Here is a 24,962-nt window from a genome sequence, read left to right as displayed (position 1 = left end):
TTGTAACAAATCAGAATACTATTGCATGTCATAAGTTGAATTTTCCACATGCCTTGTCAGCATTGAAAAGTCAAATTGTTAGTGGAATCGAATTCCTTGTTGTTTTGCAAGCTAATAACTTTTATTTTGGGAATTCTATCTGTTGGCATCAAATTTATTATCAGTATCGTGGTGACTGGACGCATACAACATGATTTTAATGACAATTCTTCACGATGTGTGTCTGCCGGTATTGTTTTCATGGAAGTATGGCGGCTTGTTGTCAGAAGTTTTTTTTTATGGACACGATTTCTGCTTACGCGTTTTAAAAAAAAAACGTATGCCATATGAAGAGATGGCCTTGTATGTCTCTTGTGCGTGGTGCCGTCTGAGGGAGTGATTCGTAATTTTTCGAAGAAGTATTTGTGGCTGTGCATTTTTTTTTTCAAACCATTTATTGGAAGCATGACCGTTTCGTTTTGGTCACGTCTTGAAAGGAATTGATTGAATTATATTATCGTGGTGATTTTCCTTCTGCGGATACATGGCATATTTTTTTAATATCTCCTGGTGGTGCAGTAATAACCTTCTGGCATCGAATTATGCCATCATTTTTTCTGCGGGTATTAACTGTGCAGCGGATTCATTTTGGGAGTGGCGGATGCTCATTTTTCTTGAAACCGTGGAATTCTTTAATGCTAGGTGTTACTTTTGCGACTGGAGCCATTCTTTGAATTTCCTGATATCATGTTCGTGCTGTCATGGGGAGATGTGGTCATTTATGAAAATGGAATGGAGCTGTTAGAGATTTTGTTTTTGGAGGTCGTATTCTTGAATACGATGAGTGCTAAAAAAAAAGGGGTGTAGACGCTATTTCTGAAGTGTGTCGTTTTTATGGCTTGTTCGCTAAATATGGAAGTATAGTGTTTTTGAGATTGGGGTTTGGGCACTAGATGTATCTTCTTCTATATTCCTTTTGGTGTAAATTTTTTTTTTTCGGAAATCTTTGTGTACAGGTCAAACTGGAGAAGACTGGATATTTATTAGGCACGACTTCAATCTAAATTTTTGGTTTTTATGACTTCGACAGAAGACATGTTGAGGATTCTATTTACGGCAGGAGTCATGACTTGTAAAATCTTTTTTGCAGGTTGTTGTGTGATTTCTGATACGGGCATGCGCCTTGTTCTGTCAGTGATATGGGAGTAACTGAAGGAAGTTTTGAAAATGATTATTGACTTGACTTCTGATTTAAAAAAAATGGTGTAAGAATTTTTCTTTTAGAGTGCTGTGTGGATATAGAGTGATTGAAGAAAGGCGACTAAAATATACAGTGAGAGAAGAATGCAGTGATGATTTAAAAATTGGTTGTGAATCGTGATATCCAGTTTGGAGACTGCGGTATTTTTTTAACAGACCGAGTTCCTGGAAGAGATTGATATTCTAGTCTCTGTGAAAGAGTTATGTTGCTTATATGCTGAATATGATATTTTGATATCAGAGACAGATTTCACGGGTACGGTGTGACTTTGATGGATGTGGTACATGTTCTGGAAGAAGTCTGGTTCTGAGTGTGTGATTGAGTCTTTGATATTCTGTTTGATGGGAGTGATAGTGGCTGAGTTGAAGTGACCGGACTGGTGAAAGAGAAGGATCTCTGTTAGTTTAAAGAGCTTTCAGAAGCTGAGATTCATTATATGCTGATCTATTTTGATGACTAAAGTTAAGTTATTTCAGTGCATACAGAGTAAGCAGCTGGGTGATCAAGAAGGGCTCTTTTGAGCAATCTTAATCAATTTTAATTATAAGTGTTTTAGTGAGATTGAAGTTAGTGCTTCGGTCTTGAAAGGTTGATACTTTGAAAGGGTTGGTGCCCTTTGTGAGTTGAAGCTCACTTTTGTAGTCTGGGTTGGTGCCCATTTGTTTGGAATTAATAAGAGCTCATTTGTGCCATGGTTTTTACCTGAAAGGGTTTTCCATGAGAAAATTGTGTGTTCTCATTCTTATGTTTGCTTTCATTGCTATGCATCAATGTCAAATATTTTTCATGAGTTTTTAAGTTGGCAAAATCTCCAATACTGATTCACCCCCCCCTCTCAGTATTTTGCCCGAGTGTCTCTCAGACAGGAGCTTAGAATAAAGAACATTAACTTCCAAAATGTGATAAGGACCATAGGAACTAAAACATAGCAATGCAGCATAATTATTCATGATTGGTCCAATGTCCAATCAACAAACTAGCACAACAAGATGAACAACTAATTTTTGTATTACGAAAAAAAAACCTTGTTTACATTTGATTCGACTGCAATCTTTATTCTATTAACAAAATAAACCTAAACAACCCTACTCTCCCGTGTTTGACGTCTCTGAATCCACTCCTCGATTGGTCTTCTCTAATTCGTGTTTGCAATTCTTCCCAAAACCCGATCAGTATCTTGCCAAACTTAACTCTCTCTGTCCATTCAAAATCCTTCTATCCCTATTGTTTTTCCTGTAGATTGTTTCTCCAATGTACATAACTGCCCCTCCAAGAACTGAAAAATTGGCTCCAAGATAAAACTAAAGTTGGCAACCAAGAAATCCGACAACGGTCTGATGCTCCTGCATCAGGATCCCCTAGAGACAAAAAGAAATCTTGTGCTCTTGCACCTGAAATCATCAAAATAATGACACGATAGCTTTCTGTCAAGAGAGTCTCTTCATTGACCCCCTAGGTATGCGTAATCGACTGCCTTATTGCAACACAATCAATCCACGGTCCTCAATCTCTACTGAGAGGTCTACTGTTGGCTGCATATGCCTTCTTGAAATCAAGAGCACCCTCATTGATATTCTTCAAGTTCGCAAACCCAACACTAGGTGCTTGAATGTCATGAAACAACAAATTACTTCGACTCAGTGTATCAACATTCTCCCTTATGTGCCCACTCAAATAATTCCTCAAGTTGTCCATGTAGAGTCTGTCTGTCTGTCTGTCTGTCTCTCTCTCTATATATATATAAAATTATAAATGTATAATACACATATATACACATATATGCATGCATGCATATACATGTGTGTACATATATTGTGGGTATATACATATATATGTGTATATGTATATATGCGTACATTTATATGTATTAATCTACATATATGTGTATATACATATACATATACATATACATATACATATACATACATACAAACATGTGTATATATATTATAAATATGCATCCATATATATGCACGTGACATCCATGCATATATACATACATATATCTAATGTTTATGATTAAGGAAAAAAAAGGTTTTGAGGGGGACCCGAAACCCCATACAATAGGTTTTGAAGGGACCCGAAACCCTCAGATTTTACCAAGATCTGGAACCTACAATGAGACTTCTGCCAAAAAGATAGGCAAACAAAATCAGCAGACTACAACAACAAATCTGGCTAGTGCCAGCCAAAAGCCAACACAACCACAATCAGAAATAAGCCAGCCAAACTAAGAGAAAATCAATACAAAACTTGCTGGCAACACAACCTAAGCCTTTTGCTGAGGTCGATAGACTCCCTCAACCAAACATCAGGGATTTTCTAGGTTCCCCAACCCATATACAGAAAATTTGGGCAGCAAAAGGCTAGCCCGACCCTTAACCAAAAACTAACACAATCTAGGTTGGGCCCTTCAAAACTGTCAGCATCCAGCCAGACATAAGCAAGGGGGTTTTGAAAGGCTCCCCTAACCTTTGATTTGGGTTTTAAAATGGCTTCTAAAACCACCAAGAAACAACCAGCAGTCCCAAAGTAACAGATCACACCTTTAACAACAAAACACCCATCCACCTCAATAGGATAGTGACCCACCTCCATAGGGGCTGAAAAGAGGGAAATCATCCGCAGAGAGACCCAATCTGCTGGCCACAAACCAAAATCCAGTGACCAAAAGAAGGCACAGTGAAGCTTTGCTGGACAGCTGGGTTTTGGAGAGGCACCCACAACCTCAATAGGGGAAAGAGAAAGAAAAGCAGAAAGCCGACCATCCTCTGTTCTCCCGCAGAAACAAAACAAGGCATCAACATCCCTTCGCCAGTCCAAATCATCAGCATCGTAATTGGCCACTTGACCAAAAAACCCCTTAACCACCTAATCACCATGCAACCACTCCACCTCAATAGGAGGGCACAACACCTCAAGAGGAGAACCATGGGAGCCAGCAATAAGAGAACAAACCCTCAGAAAGAAACCAGCAGGGGAAGCATCGAGGGTACACACAGAAGAGAAAGGTCCATCGCAGGTGTAACACTCCATCTCCAAAGGAACAACCCCCACCTCAATAGGGGGAAAAAGGTCCATCAGAAATAGAAGCCACACCATCCACAACCCAAGATCCGAACAACCTCTATCAACCAAAACCGCCTTAGAAAAGGAACATCCAACTGTTGACGTGTCTAAAGTCGCATCGTTGCAACTCTATTCGGCCAACGCTTAATAGAATGTTCTCGCCGAGTATCCCATTCTCTCTTGTTTAAGGAAGCCCTAATGCTGCTTTTAATCGATCAAAGGGGACAACCTCAAGGTTCCAAATGTCAGTTCTTGATTGTGGGATAACTCAATGGTCGATGTGTTTTGCTGGGAGCACAAGGGGACTTACATTTTGCAACAAGCTGGTCTGCTGCGATTCTCGGGCTAGGAAATAAAAGCAAAAGAGAAGGGTTTAGGAAACCTAAAATTAACCAAGCTGGTATGCGGGTAGATGCATTCGACATAACCAATCCCTGCTTGGCCAGAATAACTCACAATCTCGCAGGAACGGTGCAATCTTCAAGGGGACTTGGAATATTTTCAGACTGCAAATGCATGGCTAAGCACCCAATTCTGGCGTAGCTCAGACAAACACCTGCAATTGAACTAAACATGATTTAAAGGCTCAGGCTAACCATATACAAGGATACACAATCAGCATATCCTCAATGGTATGAGCCTGAATCCATCAAATAATTGCACACCCAAAAAGAAAGATCTATCTAAATTGCTGAAAGAAAACCATGCAAACAGAAGAAAACGAAGATAACAAACACCATTCTTCAATGTTTATATATTGATTTTGACTACCCTTACAACAATTTTTTGCTGCATTTCTATGCTACTCCTAAAATCTAATCTTCTACAATCTAACCCATTCTAACTGAAATCTAACCCATTCTAACTGAAATCTAACCATCTAACAATAATCTAACTCTCCAACCCTTTACAAAAGAAAGGCCTCTGCCTTTTATAGAATTTACAAATTGAATTAATGGCCAATACTGACTGCATCCAAGGGTTGCAATTTGCCTTCCAGAAGCATGGCAACTTTAACCCATGCCTACTCAATTCTCAGTTATCCGTTCAACCACATTGCCAACTATCGACAACTGTTTGGCTTTAACTCGGTCCACCTGGTAGTTGGGAATAACTGACTTGTGTCCCCTCATTTTAAATTCATTAGATGGGGCCCACAAGTAGTCCTTTACATTTAAACAACTCAGTTTTTTAAACTGTTTTTTTTCTAATTTCTTCCAGCTATGCATTTTTGAGAATGCACGCACACGTTGCATTTTGAATGTTCTTCATCCTTAGTCTGGTTGGTGAACTTTTACTTGTCGTCTGGTGGCGCGCTTCCCCGTGATTCGTTGCTTTGATTCTGCGCTCCTTGGTGTCGATCGCGATCAGATCTCCAATCCGAGCTTTAGGTTGACGCTCTAGCTCTTCCTTGATGTCGTGAATTCTGCAAGCAATCAATTTCAACCTGGATCAATCATTTTGAAAAATTAAATAAATTAATTTAACAATCATATTAAATTTAACTTTAGAATGTCAAGACCCGGGTTTTAGGCAAGATGACAAATCGACCCCCCTTTAGGTTGTACTTTGGGCCACTTAGCTTGCAATTCGAACTTATGGACAAAAGGTGCAGCCCTTGACTCATATTCATATTTTGCAAGGTCCCCTTTAAAAAAAAAAAACGAACTTTAAAATTCCCCTCTTGCCTTACTGATGAAATTCGGCCAATTGGGGGAAAATGCGCGACATTTCCAATTTCTCACAAAATAAGAGAAGACTGAATTTCATAATAGACGCCCCTCTTTTATCAAACTCGGGCTACAGTGTGAAGAAAGCGAACTTAGCACCTGTAGATGAAATTAGGGGTTTGTTCATGAAATGTGCAAATTAAACCCTAACCTTATGAAATTCACCCTCGCCCTTTATTGATGATTTTCGGGCCTTTTGGTGGAAATGTGCGACTTTAGCCCCATGCACTTCAAAACATATTCTCTCTTATTCCAATTTGTCATCTCGCCTTGCAAGGGGAATTTTTAGGCGTTTTTGGTCAAAATGCGCGAAGTGATCTGAAATGCCTCTCCTCCTTTACAAACTTCGGGCTCCTATGCTAAAGTGCGCGATTCCCACTTTACGGCTAAGGTAAATTTCGGGTTTTTGAGATGAATTGCATGACTTATGCCCTTTTCGACCAATTTGTATGTTTTGTGAGATTTTAAGGGAGTGTGCGAATTTAACCTTTGATTTCATTTTCGGCTTATGAAGTTTTTTTGTGAACTTGGTCGATTTGAAGCTTTTTTTGGGCTTAATGAGCGATTTTGCGAATTTCGGTCTGAGAAGGTGATTTGTGAGTCTCTGGCGGTTTTCGGACTAGAGGTCGAAATGTGCGACCTGGAGATTGTTATGATTTTCGGCTCATAGAGCTAGTTTTTCACAAGTTTCCCTCTAACGCCCTTTTTGGCTAAATGAGCTGATTTTATAAGCTTCAAGTACTTTACCCTTTTTTGGCTAGATGGGCCTCAATGCGCGATTTTAGACTTCTGAAGATTTTCGGGCTATGAAGACCTTTTGTGCGATTTTGGAGGTCTTTGGATGTTTTCTTTCCATTTTAGGTTTATGAGCTGAATTTACGATTTTTTTTGTTTTCATCAGTTTTTCGGCTTTTGGATAGCAAGATAGTGGTTGCATTTTACAACAAATGTCCGAACTTTCTTTGCTACTCCCTCACATGCTCGACCCTTGACATTTTCATCGAGCTTTACTGGCAATTTTAGAGTCAAAATGTGCGATTTTGGATGCAAGCAAAATGCCCGAGATTTCTTCTTCCTTCCTTTCGTATTGACATTAGGGGGCTTCCTTCGGCAAATTTTGACAGCTTACAAAGATCATCGACCAAAAAGGTGGGTTTCATTCTGCCGAAATTGACCTTCGCGTAATGTTTTCGGCAGACAATGGGGCAATTTCGGAGATTTTCGCGGCTTTTGCAAATGCAATTTCAAATACGGGCCTTCTTCTCTCCATCCTTCACGCAAGGCAAACACAACGGGGGTCCCCTATCGCAGAGACGGGGTGGGGTGTGCAATGTGCACAACACCAACTCTAACCACGAAGAATATATCCATCTCTATAGGAGATAAAACCAACATTAAAGGCACAGAGAGCGAAAAAGGATGCCAATAAGCCACTGAAACCCTAGGCATATCCACCCGAAACCAATCCACCTTCATAAGAAAGGATAACAACTCAAAAAGAGAAGCAAGGGTAAATATCCAAGAGAGGACAGCGACAGAGAGGCGAAACAGAGTACCCACGAAGGGCACAAAACGCACAAGACAAGCCCCATCCCAGTAGGCACCAGATGGAGAAAAGGCCGCCAACGCAGGGAAACAAGGGCTCCGAACCACCACACACTCAGGAGCACCAACCCAAACACCCACCCCAGCAAAGAGCCGGGGAAGCCAAGCCTCCAAAGAAACAGATCTAGACCAAAGCAAGGTGGCCAGATCCACATCTGCCAGAAGCAGGATGACGACGCTCCCAGCCAAGGTGCCCATGTGAGAAGGATCATCCTCATCGTCATCTGAATCCTCCCCATCCGCAGCAGCGGTCGAAACCCTAGCACCAGCGCAGCTCCCGCTCCCGCTCCCGCTCCCGCTCCCGCTCATCATGAAGAATATAAAGTCGTAAAGTTAGCACCAGGAATGGTTGTTGAATCATAGCAATGGATACAAGCAAAAGCGAATTGAAGCAGATTAATACATATATCTAATGTTATATATGTACATTTATACACGTATATACATATATAATGGACATGTATAAATGTTTATACATACATAGATACATACATGTGTATATGTATATAGATATATAAGTGTATATGTATATACATATATACATATTACTATTCTGAGTTAAACACGAACAGCCTATGCAGAGGAAATCTCATCTTTGGGATTCTCAAAAGTCAATGGTAATCTGGAATCTTATGCATTTTGTGAATTCTTAGTCTATTATATACATAGGGCAGATTCACACACTAAAGAAAAGAATTTAGGCATTTTGTTAGTGGCTCTTAGTCAGCATAGAATGTGCTTATTAGAAAAGTAAGAAGATATTTTAATTTGATAAACTGTCTTCCATTCCCTCGTTATTCTGTTCAGATTTGCCTCTTTGTATGGGCTTAAAGGGATATAAGCTGGACATGACAATTGCATAATTGCTAGATGAATAGACTGCAGCCTTAATTTGTAAACTTTTGATTCTCTTAAATCGGTTTTGCAGCTAGTGTGTATTTTCTTTGTGAACAGGATTTGGATCAGATGCTAAGTTATTTAGGAGTTCCAACTGTTGGGCCACGGCATACTTTACCGAATTTGAAGAAGCTTATCAAAACTATAAAGTCTGAAGCTTATTCAATGTTTTAAAGATTCAATTTTTGAGAGCTCTGGAAATTCATAACAGATGATTTTTCAGTGTTATTAATTCTGCCCGGGGTTGGAAATGAGGCATCCTTACTCTTGAAAATAAATTGCTTGTTATTTCTATAGCTGTAAGCTTAAGATTCTAAGAATGCTAGCTTCATATAATTGTCGCAGTTCTGCAATAAGTTACTTATTTTTTGCACAAGCACTTGCAGAAGCAACATTTTCAACTTGTACAATTGTTGTATTGTCAGTCTTCTCTAGAAAAAAATCAAGCAATATGCATGTCATTTCAATGCGGTTTTTTTTGTTCCACTTTCTTTCCATAGTTTCAAATATCGTTTAGGCCTATTGGTCAAGATGATGCTTATTTTTGTGGCCTCCTCCTGTATATGCTATTTAACAAATGCAGCTCTTATTAGTTTTATAGCTTGTCTTCCAACTATGAACGTGTCTCTTGATAAATGAGTATTTGGTATGTACCTGTTTTGGGGTGCTATTATAATCCATGGTTGAGTTGTTTGATAAATGACTATGCTAGGAATCTTCTATGTATATGTATGTAAACATATAAGATTCCTTTAGCTTCAGACAAACATATTTTAAATATACGGATTCTGTAGTTTATCATCATTGCTGCTTCCATCAGAGAATATTGGTGTCACCATTTGTCATTTTTAGATGAGGGTAAAATACGTATTTGTTCACAAACAGGGCACATACATCAAGTTAACGAGGCTTCATTTACTTCAAGTATGGACACTTCAAGTGAGCCGTGGGCTTGCATGATAGCAGAGGTTCCCTCACCCCCAAAAAAATCTGAGAAAATATCACTAGGAGACTTGTACCCTGCTCCTTTGTACTCGTCTCTTGTGGCAAAACACATCCTCTCTGAGAGGTCTATATGGTGAGTCTTCAAACATTAAGAGATTTCAGATGAAGTTTTCCTTTTGTGCTTTTATATATTTTTTAGTAGCATCAATTGAAAATTGAGAAATTTCCTTCAAAGATTTTTTGTAGATATCATGTAAACTATACTGAGGTTTCCTGGAGTGTTGTATTTGATCAACAAAAGCTAAAAGCTTAAAGAAGAACACTAATTATATTATAATTTATCTTTGCTTTTGTTGACGTTAATGTAATACTTCAAAATGCTAATTTTTAATTTGTAAGCATTTATTATTTCACATTCATTAAAGTTTGCTTATCTATTGTATGATTTTTTTTCTTTAATAACAAAAGCTAAAAGAACTAAAGAAACACACTGGTTGAGTAACGTAATTAAAGTTTATTTTTGTTGACATCTATTTAAAAGTTTTAAAATATTGATCATTTTATTTATAAATTTCTTTAAACTAAATATATATGTCTACAAATACCTATGCCCAAACTTTTTTTTGAAAATGGTGTACCAGCACCCATCTGCATCTCCCGTACTAATACCAGTCCCATGTCTTCCTTGCTATGGCAAAAACTTATACCCAAAAAATAAGTCTTATAAAAAATGAAGGACTATAGAACCCTAAAAAAACAAAGCAGAGATCATCTACCAAGATGGTATCACAAAGCCAAATATTAGAAGTGATCAAAGCGGAGTAGTTACGGTATTTTGGGTTGCTATGCTACATTTGATTCAATGCATATTTAAACTTGAAGGCACAATTTTGTTCGCATCAGCCATATGTCCCATAAAAAAGCGTTCAGCATTGTTGAAGGTGTCATCAGCTTCTGGTAAGAGTTCCGTCAACGATGTTTATCACCATGTCAAAATGACACGCTAGTCTCCTCTACAATTCCTATTGCTTAATAGATAGAAATGTCAAATGTATAAACTGAATTAAAAATTCTGCAATTAACTAGTAGACTCACGAGTACTTGTGACATATTCACGAGTAGTGATCCAAAAAACCATAAAACTCATGAGTTTGATGCAAAAACTTGCAAGCCTCACCCATAGTTAATTCACTGCATCAAAACAGTCAAAATTCCTTTTTTTTCTACTTCGCTGATTTTTGCACTTAGCGCTCTTGACTCCTATTTAATGCCAAAATTAGTACTTTCATAAAATTTCATCTGTAGTCAGTAATTATATCATTCTTATCGTGTTATCAATATCAGTAAAGTATTCTTTCCGTTAAATAGCCAAGTTGTCAAGTGTTGCTCGACCTTTGTCAAAGTTGAGAATGTTTGCAGTAGGGGGGATAATGGATAAAGGTGATCAAGCTCTTGAATTGATAGCAATAAAGAAGGATGCAGGAAATGCCAAAGCTTTGGACTTGATTGCAAGTTTAGTGTTTATCAAAGAGAATTATTCTAGCACTTCATTCAAGTGACATATTAGTGCAAGGCAAAAGGAAGAAAGGAGAAACATAAAAACGTCACTAAACAAAAGTTTGATTGGCAACCTAAAAATGGCTGTCATTAGAAAGTAGTGCTTTAAATGGTTGAATGGGTAAAAAACCATAACAATATAGAAAAAATCTCAAGCGGTTGCATTGGAGGCTAGAAATGCAAATCCAAAGAGATACTTAAGTGGCGAATGACTTAGAAAATGCGATTGGAATGTAAAGTAAAAGAAAACAAGGGAATTACCCCGAAAATAAAATGCAACAAAATTGGCAATGTAATATGAAAAATGTGACCAACATGAAAAGTGAAGAGTTTAAGTGCTACACTTTTTACGTGGCGTTACAAGCGTAGAAGTGCAACAAATGTGACAAAGCCTAATAAAAAACACGATAAATGTACGAAGTCAAAGAAGAAGAAGAAACTACACTTTTCGAGTGGCACAGCCAATGCAAAAGCACCACAATTTTTTTTAAGGAAATAAACATAAAGTTAGTTGCCCTTTAAATTCCTACTGTTACACTTGTAAGCCGGTGTCACCACCTAAAATTTCCTGCAGTCACATTTTTTAAGCTTGCGTTGCGACATAAAAATTCCTATAATGATAAGGCAACTCAAAAGTTTCAATAATCACACATTTCAGGTCGTTCTACTATGACAAAATTCTTCCAGTGTAGGAAAATCCAGATCTGAGTGGGGCAAAATTTTGATGCATAGGATTTTAGGTATTCAATAGAAAATCCATCCAATTTTCAAAACAACTCTATTTTAGTAATTATGGTTTTTAAGGAAGGATGACGAGAATTGTTTTTTAAATTTGCTATTTTAAGTATATTTTTTAAAGGAATGATTATAGGTTAAAAAATAAATTCTGATTTAAAAATGTTTTTTCCAAAATGTTGCTTTTATATAGAGTCATCAATTTTATATTCAAGGATAAGGTTCCAACCAGGCCTGGAATTTGACAGGCAAAATGACCGTTTTTTCACTTTTGAACCGTATTTGACAGCTTAAAGAATTAGTAGAACGTATGCATTGATATGCTATTTTTTTCTAAAACCGTATAGATAGATGACACTTCAAATTATAAATAAACCGTAAAAAAATATAGTAGGTAATATATATATTAGTTTAGAATGTTTATTATAAAAATACAAATTTATTTAGAATATTTTGAAATGGAAGGATTTAGAATATGGAAGGATGTAGTTGTTTCTAATTTTATAATATTTTAATATGGTTTTTTAGAATAGTTTTATTTTTTCATATGAATTTAGAAACTTGTCATAATTGAAATGATAGAATATATTTGATAAAATATTTTAATATGAATTTTTACAATATATTCTATTTTTTTATATATGAATTTAGAAACTTAGTCAATTTAATTTTTTAAATATATTTAATAAGATTGTTATAGAAACTTGTCATAATATATATAATTTTAAAATTTAAATGTTTATTATTACTAAATTAGTAATTATTAATTGATTATCATTTAATGTTAATATATAATATATATTAGTATATTAGTGTATTAATTTAGAAACTTATTCAGTAAATTTAAGATTTTTGCACGTATTACTAATTTATCATTATTTTCTCATTAAGATAATGATTTTCATTTCTTCCCAAGAAAGATGTGCATTGATTTTATATTTTTTGACAGTTAATATTTTTCTTAAAACGTCAAATGAAAGGCATTGAAATGACTAAAACGTCATCAAAAATTCACATGACAGGTAGGGCTGATTGTCAAATTCCAGGCTTGGTTCCAACAATTGTCACAAGCTTTGTTTTCTGCCATATTTTAGAGTCTTAAAAATATTTATCGAAGTTTGAATGTCAAAGTTATTTTAGATTTTAAAAAACAATTTTGAAGTGCCAAAAATTGCTTTTTTTCAAAGGGGATGTAGATATGCCTATTATTAGGCCTTTGTATTTAAATATTTGTTTTAGGATTAGATTGTTTGAGAAGATGATTTTTTGCTTTTTAGGGCTTATGGATAGCGTTGCATGATTTTATGGGAAATATTATGTTATTTTATTCTTAGAAGCTTCTTCTTTTGAGTTTTGAAATCAATGCTTTGAACATATAAATGAGGAGTAAGCTTATGTTGAAGTTTTCATTCAAATTATAGAGTTAGAATTTTGTATTGTAATTGTGCAAGTTTGGCAGTTAAATAATAAATAAGTTTGTTTAACTTTTTGTGACATCAATCTTCTATTTTGTGAAGCTGTTCTTTATTAGTTGTTGTTATAGTGCTGTGGTTTTTTGTTTAGATCAATCCATTTGTTGACGTGTATCCCTATTTTAATCATAAGCATCAGTGTTGAAATTTGTGTTATAGTTTACTCGCAAAAGGATAAAACCTCATTGTGAGACAAGGACTACTTTCAAGATCAAAAGACACATGTTTTTCAACTATTTTGTTTACATGATATAAATTGTATAATGTTCATAAGTAGTAGCCTAGTCTAGTAGTTTTAAATTTTAAGAGAGTTAAATTAGGGAGCTTCTTCTACTAATTAAATAACCATTTGGCTCTTTAGCTTCTATGTTAGAACATAATTGATGTTGGTTTGAGCAAGAATAAGAAAACATCCTAAAGTTTTTGGTAGCAACTTTGTTGGGGAACAAGATGCAAGTTGAATTTTTAAGTAGAAAATCTTATTGCTATTGGTTGAAATCTTTTTATCTTAGCTTATAAAGTATACATTAGATTATGGATGTAAGGATTCTTGATCATGTTTTATAGACATCTCTTTAAACACATAGAAGTAAAGATTCATGTTCACCAATGGTTTAAGAACTTTATTTATCTTTAAAGGAAATTCAAATCTAATTAAAGAACCATTTCAAGTAATGGGTGATTATGATCATGATGATCCTAATGATCCACTTCATTTTCCATTAAATTGGTCCCTTGGCACTTGCAATTTCTCACAATTTTTAACAAGGCTCACAAAATTTGAAATTTCATGGTGATGATACACAACATTTTGATGAAAATATCTTAGTATTCACTAGAACATATGTTATATTGGGGGTTTCACACAAAGATGTTATAGTTAGACCTTTTTGTTAAAAGCTTGGTTGAAGCAACAATGAATTGGTTATGTCATCTTATAATAGGCTGCATCACATTTGGGAAATCATGAAGGGGAAATTTTTATTATGCTTCAAATTGGTTGAAAACACTCAGTTTATTTTTGCCCAACTATCTTGTGACTATCTTATTTGAGGAAGAATAATAATTAGCCCATAAGGGAGTTTGTTGCAAGATTGAAGTGATGAAATATTTAATATTTTTTTAAAGATTTCTCAACAAATCCTTGAGTTGCTTCATCAATGTCCTTTTGTCATGCCCCGCCATGAGGCCCAGAGGACTAAACAACCATGAACAAGAAAAAAGCGAATGATTTTTTTTAAAAATAAATAAAAATTTAAGATAACATATACAAAGGCTAAGAGATACATTTAACAAGATACATAATGAAGCACAATAATCAACTATCAAACAATAATGAACTATCAAATGTCCTCAAGGCCCCATAATGATGCAACATGAGGTTGAACATCTACTCAAATATTAACAAGGAACTGCTGTACAAATTACAATATAAATCATTACATGGATACAAGATTCTCATTACATTACTTGAGAGTTTACATAAGAATTACAAATACATAATAATGGTTCCTTAATATACAAATCTCCAAGAGTCCCAAGAAGGGAAGAATACATGAATCTAGTACCACTTCTCTCGAGCCATTACAATCATGAAGCTGAAGGAGCTAAACCCAATGGGTGCGAAAAGCACTCCATCCAACCATGTGGCACCATAAGGTCCACCCCCCATGCTAGGAGGTACCAACCATACCCTCTAGGCGAAAGCAAGACATTCAAGGGTACCAACATGACTCACAGAAGAATCAATATAACAGTACTAAACAAGAATCAATTTAATCTAAACATATAGAAGGCTCACAAGGGAACACCACAGGCAAACATATATGAATAAAATCCAAACTCCAGAGGCCCCAAGAAAACCACAGAAGGACAACAAACATGAGAAAACCAACCACTTCTGGAAGCTCAACAATACACGGAAGGATAAAGATGCGGGTTACCACTAGGGAGCAAAGGGAAAGAGTGCCATCACTAGGATGCCATGGCTTACCCTGGTAGGTCTTCACTAGGTCCCGACCCCCATCCTGGGTTACCTTGGTGACCTCTCCCCACCCTCGAGCCCCATACATACGCTAGTAGACCACACCAACCTTTTGAGGAGACAAGATTGGTGGAAGTCATTCCAGGCCCTTCTCCACTTACCCCAAACCTATACGAGCGTTTGCGGGCAATGAGGCATCATAGAATCATCTTAATTAATGTGAACTAACTACCCACCCAAGTTCATTAATTAGGTTATCACTTGTTTACAAAACTTCCATTGAGTTACCCAGGTGGCCACTTTGGGTCCCAACCCCCAACAAAATATAAAATACAAGACCATGATATCCCAAACACACGAGTGAAAGGATTCCAACCATAGCATGGCTTAGTACACATGCTAGAAAAGACTCCCAAAAAGGAGTAATAACATCAATAGGCTAGGAATGACCATCTAGCACACAAAATTCCACTGATTCAAAATATCAAGAGAAATAGTACATCAATGACCAACAATGAAGGCTCGACTAACAAGGAGGTCTAGCATGACGCTAATCTCATAACATTCATGGACAATGAGAAACATGCACAAAAGGAACTCTAACGACCAAGCCTTTGGAAGCTAAATACATTTAAAGCATCATAACCGAGCATCCAACAATGATGGACAAAACAAACCAATACCATGGACTCATAAAACCAAACGTAGCGAGTACAATTCTACTGTTAAACCAAGGAGTTCTATAACTTCATTAATTCATCAAGTCTACAATATTCAAAATTCAAAACATAAAAATTCATTCGATTCTCATCTCCACAATAAAAACTACTTTTCAATGAACATTTCTTAACGATAACTAAATACATTTCTATCCATCCACAATCATGATTGGATCAATATCAATAAGAGAGAACGTAGAGCTCAAAAATAAAATTTACAAATATTCATACAATCACATTATAACTTGGATTTTAAACACATTCACTGAAAACTTCTATATTCCAAAATCTAAGAGTGATAACGAATATATATATAATTCATAAAAGAAAAAAATCTTTATATATATCATACACAATACAAAATAGAATACGATAAATATATATATCGATCGAGCATAAACAAGAAACATCGCACAATGAATAAGTTGAAAGGCGGCCATTGCAGGGAGTATACGGGAAGGAAGGGGGCCGTAGGCTACCCACTCGGTGGGTGAAGGCTCCCCCATGGTTGTGGGGAGAACCATCCCACTTCGTGGGTTTCGGCTCCCCCATAGTTGTGGGGTTGAGCCTCCCCACATCCCAATCGACAATCAAACCCAAAGCAATGCAACAGGATTTAACAAGAACCAAATGATTTCGATACGAGAAATAACAGAGCTGCAGGAAATTCAAAATAAACATTTCGATATATATATATATATATATATATATATATATATATATATATATATATATATATATATATATATATATATATATATATATATATATATATATATATATATATATATATATATATATATATATATATATATATATATATATATATATATATATATATATATAAAACCTAAATTTTATTAACTATAGATGTTAAATGAAAATAAATAATTAAAGAGCAATTTCGAACTTGCAAAGATCAATATCCACATAAACAATAAGTCTTTTTGAAAAACAAATTCCAAAACACTAGATCCAAATAATCCTAATTTGAACCCACTTTCCCGAATTGGGACCCAAATTTTTAAATCATGCAAGGGAAATAACTAGATTTCTTACCTTTTTTTCACTTTCCAGGAAGAAAATAGAGAAGCAGTATTTGTAGGATATCAAACAATGAGCTCCAAACCTGATTTTACAAGCAATTTCTCCAAAATCCCTTCCCAAAAATTCGTTTTCCAAGAGCCAGAAATATCCCAAAATTCTTCCTCTCAAAACCCGCAAACTAGAAAACCAGAGAGAAGACAAAAATGCAGAGCCATATTCACGACAAAACTCCCCCTGCTTCCAAAAAATCGGCCACCAAAAATTAAAAAATACCCTTTTTTCAAAATGTATCTCCCAACATGCAAGATTCCTCCAATAATTAAATCCATTAAATTATTTTGTAACCCCCACATGCACATGCATGATATTAATTAAAATAAATAATAATTATTTTCTTTTAGATTTAATTTTTAAAACAGTAAGTAATAATATTTTTTAAAAAAAGCAATAAGTGATAATAAGATTATTAAAGAAATATTTAATTAAATGTTTATAATAGATCAACGAGACAACAATAATGAATTATTAATTACTAACTTTTAAATAAATAGTTGTTATTTTTAATTCCCTTATAAATTCTCTTTTTGAAATAATTAATTGATTTAAATATTTTAAAGCTTTAAGTATCACAATCACAATTTATTAATTAATTAAACAAACATATCCCAAATACGAAGAGAGATAAAATACTAATCACTCAACAAGAATTATTATACTATAAATAGGAGTAACAAATTACAACAAACTCAAAACATCGTAAGCTAATAGAGGGTGACGACTGACAAGACCTGACGAACAAAGAACTAGGGTGCCTGACATGGGTCTGATTGATATCTCCTTTGTCCACTTTACCATTGGGTTGGAGAGCATGCTTAGACCCGAAGATTTAGGTGGAGTTGATGCTCGATACCTGTAGTTGCATAAACAAATTGTCGAACATATATATAATCCACAAAATATCATACCATGAATTGGGAATGGAAGCAACATAGCTTGACCGTAAAGAGAAGTGCGACGCTTTTTCCTTTAACCCAAGTACATCAAATATAGAAGCAGTGTACATCAACTCAGTATACATCGTTAAATGTAAAGAAACTCATAAATAAACTAGCCCAATAATGAAATATTGTATATGGATAGCATCTAATAATCGCATCATAAACTACATCATATGATTCCATCGAAGACATTGACATATAATTATCAATCACAACCATATAACATCAGAGATAATATGCAATGCAAGATCAAGGTAGATATACATCTAAGAGCATCAAGATAAAATTTATCATTACAAAAATATTCTATCTATAATCATCTAACACACAGAGCGAAGATACATCATATAACATCACATGCTCAAAACATCATTATTCTGATCATCCACATAACATGAAATATCACAGTCACATAGAAATTTAGGAAGCATAGACAAGCATCACAATCCAAAACCAAAATCGACCAACATCAAAATAAGGGTTGAACCACACAGAACACAAATCACAGGGTCTGACAAGCCAAAAGAGGGAAGGGCACTACACCTTTCATCAATTTTTTTGACCAAAACTTGTGAAATTGATGAGCTTGAAAGAGCCCAGGCACAAACAATCAAGATTGAAGATGACATGATCGTCATTAGCTCAAAATTAGAAAAAGATATCATTAGTATAAAGTTCTTAAATTAAATGGGTTCCCTTCAACAAGTGGTCAATGATATGGCAAACAAAAAGATGCAATTTCCATTAAATAACCAACTACAATAGTACCAAGGGAACTTTCAAAGGAATAATCGACATGATAATTTTGAATTACATCCTCCTCTTGAAAGGTTTGCATAGAAAGCACCTCTCGTTGATAACACAAACAAATTTGCTCTTTTTACGAAATAAGTGACTATGATATTCAACATTGGGTAGGCATACAATGTTCGATACAACTCTTGGCAACTTTTGAAAGTATGCAAGATACATGAAAACACTTCCTAAATTAATCTTAGAGAGTATTGTGCAAATATTAGATCTTTACAATAACAAAAACAAGAAACATAAAATAAACAAAAATATCAACCAAGTGTACATGAGAAAAATACCACATCAAAAAAAACACAAACAAATTGTATTATCAACGATAAAGATTATAATGCAATCTCAAGGACTTTCTCTTACAACATACAATTGGATAAATTCTAATAGTATAACAATACTTGCAAATCAACCATCAAATAATTTTATCTCAAGCACCTAATAAATAAGAGAGCTAATACATGAAACCATCAAGTGGTGATTACAAAATGATGAGCTAAAACCACATAAAAAAATGGTGCCCAAATATCTAGTTAGAAAACCAACACTCAAATCCCAAGATGAGTTAATAGGTTAAAAATAGCACATCGTTACACCTACCACAAGTGCTTCATAACCCTTGCACTAAATTTGATGTTCTATTTTGGTTTCATTATATCCATTCAAAGATGCCTAACGACACATCTATATATATTGTAATAAGGTGGTCAACAAGTGTAACTCTCTTATAACCCCTCTATCTATCTTAAATATTTTTACATTTTTATTGGGGAGGTCCAACTTTAGAAGGCCATAACTTTTGATCAAGAGGCTTTTGAGGCCTTTTTAAAAAAAAATATAGATTTGAAAAATATTTACCAACATCCTTAGAAGCTACTAAGAACAAACCAATTGTTTTATTTTGGCCCAAAACTCACTTTATATTTCAAAAATTGAGCTTTTCTATTTCATAGTTTGAAAATATGTTTTTATTTTTATTTTTGCAAAATTAGTTGCAAGGTTGAGACACCTTTTTGCAAGACTTTCCCACTTACCAAACACCTTGTAAGAGAAAATGAAGTACCAACATTATCAACTAATTGCTAAGGGATTGAGAGGCTTATAGAATCATAACAATACCTAAATATTTTTGTGCTTACTAACTTTGTCAATGCATTTGCAACATTTTGTAAAGTGTAACTTTCTCTAGTATCAGCCTCTCATTCTTTACGATGTCACAAACAAAATTATATTAGACGTCAATATGATTTGTCTTTGCACAAAAAATTGTATTCTTTGTTAGACATATGATACTTTGACTATCACATAGAACTGTAATAGATCTTAGACATTCTCACATTTGAACACAATTTCTCAAGTTAGATGATTTTCTTATAAGCATGAGTTGTTACCATGTATTGTATTTCTATAGTGGACAAAACAAACACAAACAACCAATTCATTCAATTGATAACATCATTAAACATAATGGAAACATATCCATTAGTGGGTCTCTTGCTTTAAACATCTCATTTTCAATATTAATCCACAAATCTACGAAGTCGTTTAGTGTCGATTTGCTATGTAAAACTGTCATGTTAACAAATGAAGTACTTGGAGTTGTCCCAAAATTACTTTGAGATCCTCTTTTAGCTATGAAATGACTACGAACCCTTACTACTTGGGCAGCAGTTGGTCTTGTGTAGACTTTAAAATGAATTAAACTCCCACTTGCACAAACATAAGGTACTCTAGTCATCCTTCATCTCACTCATCGAAGTTAAACACAGTTCATGTTGTAGTTGATTTTTGAACCCCCAACTACCATAAATCACTTGCAACCAAAAAACCAATCACAAATAGAGAAAAAAATGACTAATTTGCTATGCAACTTTGATAATTGTATTGATTCATTTTTTTTAATGATTATACAATGCAATAGTGAGTCCTTATAATAAGAAAAACACAAAAAACCAACCCTATATGAAACCCTAAATGAGAATATTTAAGTTAGATCATGACAAGTGTCGTCATCTTATGCATTGAGACAAAAAGAGCACAACCTAGGAAAAAATGAGCTTTCCTAAGTTTAGTTTAAGTACGATAAAATAAAAAAGAAGACCTAATTAATTCACAAAGCGATATTTAATTTTGTTTTAACACCCCCTTAAGTACAACTAAGAGATAAGCTAAAAAATCTAATGATGAATGCATGGATAAATGCAAATGAATGCATAGACGGGTCCCAACTGCAAGGTTTGATGATGTACCTATGTACAAACAAATGAATCTCTCATAACTAGAGAAAATGAGAAAAATTCATGGAAAAAAAACTCCTCTCCAAAAGAGAGTAAATGAAATAAATGTAAACGAATAAGAGGGAAAGGAAGACTTGATATGATTCCCCTAAAGACTATGTTTTCCACATAAATACATTGAATATCCTCCCAAAGGAAGAGAAGATGAATCCCCCAAAAGAAGTAGCTCTTGTGCAAATGATGAAAGCTTGAAGGCATAACACAATCCAATGCCTACAAACAACATTTCTTACATTAGGAAGAGATAGATTTGTTGGTGATTGGAGAATCCATTCTCATAATATAGATGTATAAGGAATCCAAATCCAAATGTGGCTCTAAAAATTGCTCAAATGTCCACATGTTAGAATTAGGTGATGCCAATCCAAAATCTTTTGAAGATTGATGTAGATCAAGATCCAAAGATAATGATGATGGTCTAATAGTGATAATATGGTGGCCATGAGTGAGGAGATGAATATCCTAAAAGGAATCCTCCAAATATTACTATATGAGACTCGACAAATAAATATGATATGTTTGATAGATATGAATCCCAAATAGCCATGTCTAGAAGAGGATGAATGACCTATTGCATTTAATTAATAGGGTCTATAGATGTAGCGATACTAATCTCATCAACAACAACAAAAGATGGAGATATGATCTTAATGAGAGTGGAAACAAGGAGACAAATCTATGAACTATAAGTATAGTCAAGCTCTTCAAAAGTATCATCATCAAAGGGTATTCTATCTACATCAAGGAAATTGAGACAATCTACAATAATATCCTCTAGAAATGGAGAGATATGAGAGTCTCAATAGAGCTCTCAAAGTCTAGTCCAAAGTTTGAGGAGACAATTAACGTTTGATTCAAAACACATTGTCAAAATAAATACTAGAACACATCAATCGTACAAGATGATCAATAATGTTATGCTATGTTGATCTACTCCTTGATATGTCTACTTTGAGTATGAGTCTATAAAGAAAAGGAAAAAGATTAAGTCACATGTGTGTGTGTGAAAACTGGACCTGTATCTGTATTTGGAATACACAACACTTCAATTAAGTCATTAGATGCATGGTTAGTAAATCAATAATCAATGAATAATAAACCATTACAAAGCGACCCATTGCCTTCTAGTAGATGCGAGTTTAGATTGCTCTCAGATTGCTAAGCTATCCAGTGACTAGACAACACCTAAACGAAAGATTTTTAAATCTATATTGAGCATGAATATGAGCTAAATGGATGCAAGATTTAAGCTAGATATGCAAGATTAATCTAACATGATTTAAGCAATATATGAATATTTAAGCTAAATGATTTAATAAATATGAAATAAATAATATGCAATATCTCAATGCAAATTCTCAATGAACCTAGAGCAAAAACAACATAATAACAATATATTCATTAGGATTTTTGAATGAGAGACGAGAGCCTGAATTTATAGAAAATTCAGAAAGAAACCAACGGTTGAGATCAAATGATGATGAGCGGTCAAGATTTTCCAAGAGGAAGCACAATCCAGGTGAATTGATGTGAGTGGATGCTTTTCTCAATTTTAAAGGAAATTGAACTAAAATTAAGATAAAATCAGAAAAAATTGATTTATTCTCTATTTCATTCAATTTTAATATTTAATTGTTTTAATTGTTTTCTTTGAGATTATTTATCAATTTTTTAATTTATTTTTCAAGATTATCTCCAATTGATTTCTTTTCTCAATTAATTCTTTTTTTTGTCAATTAATTCCTTTTTTGATTTGTTTCCTTTTTTGAAGATTTGTGCTCCTAATTTCCAATTCCTCTTTCTTGATTTGTTTCCTTTTTTGAAGATTTATGGCAATTTTTATTTATTTTTTAAATTAATTCCTCTTTTTGATGATTTAATGGCAAATTCATTTATTTAATTAAATATGCAAAAGATATTTAATTAAAATAAATAAGATAATTGTTTAAAATGATTTACTTGGAATGATTTAATTAATTAAATAAATATTTAATTAATATTGAGTCATTAATTTTGCCATGTGACATTAATGATTAAAGAATTAATTGTGTGCTCAAGATTTATTTAATTGCCTTTGGTTAGGACCTTGGCGACGTTGTTGAGATTAGGGGCTCATGGTTTAGATGACCATTTTTAGGGTATTACATTTGCCCCTCTTTGAATAAATGTGCGAGCAACGCGTTGGTTCAAAGAAAATTTGATATCTAGGAGATACCAGTTGTGAACTTGATTGATCACGAACCAGATGAATAGCGAGGTATTCAACTTGTTTTGAAGTGATGAAACTGAACAGAGTTGATTAAAGTGAAACCGATCCCGAACTTGATTGAACTAGGACCGATGAAGAGCAAAGATACCGAACTTGAACTTGATTGATCAAGAAGCGGATCTTACTGATCTAGGACTTGATTGAACTAGACTCAGTGAGCGAAGACAAAACCGATCTTGAAATTGATTGATCAAGATACGATGAGCGATGATAAACTGTCTAGCTTGATTCGATGCGATGAAACTGAACACCTGCTTAGATTGAGTGTGATCGAAGATACTCTTTAAACCCTTGATTGAGTTTAAATGAATAATCATCTTGATGAAAAGCGATGAAACTGATTAACATTAAGAGACTGACTCAGACAAAGAAAATATCAGCTTGATATGAAGCGATAAAACTGATATCCCCCTAGCGATTGATTCAATTCACAGGGTCGAGAAATCTCAACTTGATATAAAGCGATGAAGTTGAGATGCCCCTAGCGATGAGGTCTTGTTTGATGTTTAGAAAAGATTAGCTGCTCGACTTGCAATGAAGATTTTTGAAGGAAATTCTTGACTTTGAGGTCATGAGTATGCCCCCTCGGGAGCGAAATCGAAAGATAGAGAGGGTTGCGCAATGATTGTAGGCAATTTTTTTTTGTAGCGATGATAAGTTATTTGAGCACAAAGATTAATGTTGAAGATTAAAATCAAAGTTAATATGAGAATTCAATTGAGATTTAGTGTTGATTAACGGAAAATTGAGCGCAAATTGAAGAAGAGAATGAGCAGTTGATGAAAGCGCTAAGTGGTCAACATCGTGAAATTTCGATGAGAGAATTGACATCAGATTTCGATTTCGATCCCGAAAATGGACTCAGGACAGCCGATTTACGAGCTCTTGATTTGATTTCATCGTACTTGTGTTAATTGATTATGAGATGTTGTTCTATATGCTTTATTCTATATGTATGCATATATTTTCAGTATAGATGAATGAATAAAAATGGAATATGGATGTTTATTTTTGTTTCTTTTTATGCAAATAAATGAGAATGAGTAACTAGTAATGCAAATGTTTATTTTCTTCATGCAATAATATGAATGCAAATAAATATAAAATGAAATGTATGGATCTATATAAGATGCTCATGTATGCAGCTAACATCTCAATACACAAGTACTCAATCAGAGAAACGATGAAAAAGAGAGACCACTTAGCTTAGAAATGATGATACTTCAAACTCTCATTCAAAAGATAAAGAGATCATTGTTATCATGCTGAAATCACTTGTAATGCATAAAATTTAAGATGAATGCAACCTAAACCTAGTCACTAGATTTGGAATACTTAATTTTCATCACTGAGTGTTTTACAAACACAATAGGCAAAATAGAGTTCATTTCTTTGCATATGCAATATGAATTATCTTGTCCGCAATGACCCTTTTTTCGTTCATATCCTTGGATAGATTACGCATGGACCCGAATTGCACAATAAATAAATTCCCTCAAAACAAACAAAAAATGATGCTAACCTCCCTATAATCTAGAAATAAGAAGAGTCGAGGTATGTGTGGTGATTTCACCTTGATGTGAAGGCACTTATC

The 24,962-nt window shown here is 34.4% G+C and overlaps 1 protein-coding gene across 7 annotated transcripts in view; it reads left to right on the top strand.

Moving 5' to 3' along the window:
- Positions 1–12,986, top strand: part of LOC131066304 (vacuolar protein sorting 38) — a 93,718-nt gene extending 80,732 nt beyond the window's left edge. For 2 of the 7 annotated variants that reach the window (XM_058001034.1, XM_058001029.2), the window contains one exon: positions 8,599–9,008. In XM_058001034.1, coding sequence (XP_057857017.1) covers positions 8,599–8,715 — 117 coding nt within the window. In that variant the 3' untranslated portion in view covers positions 8,716–9,008. Of the gene's footprint in view, positions 1–1,129; positions 1,751–8,572; positions 9,009–9,426; positions 9,736–12,800 lie in introns of those variants that run through there. The other 5 variants (XR_009111648.2, XM_058001031.2, XM_058001030.2 and 2 more) reach the window with 5 other exon arrangements.
- The last annotated feature ends 11,976 nt before the right edge of the window (positions 12,987–24,962 follow it).

This window comes from Cryptomeria japonica, chromosome 8 (assembly GCF_030272615.1).
Source record: "Cryptomeria japonica chromosome 8, Sugi_1.0, whole genome shotgun sequence".
In the NCBI taxonomy this organism is placed as follows: domain Eukaryota; kingdom Viridiplantae; phylum Streptophyta; class Pinopsida; order Cupressales; family Cupressaceae; genus Cryptomeria; species Cryptomeria japonica.
Note: the sequence above shows the minus strand (reverse complement) of the source record. Positions and strands in the feature narration are given on the sequence as shown.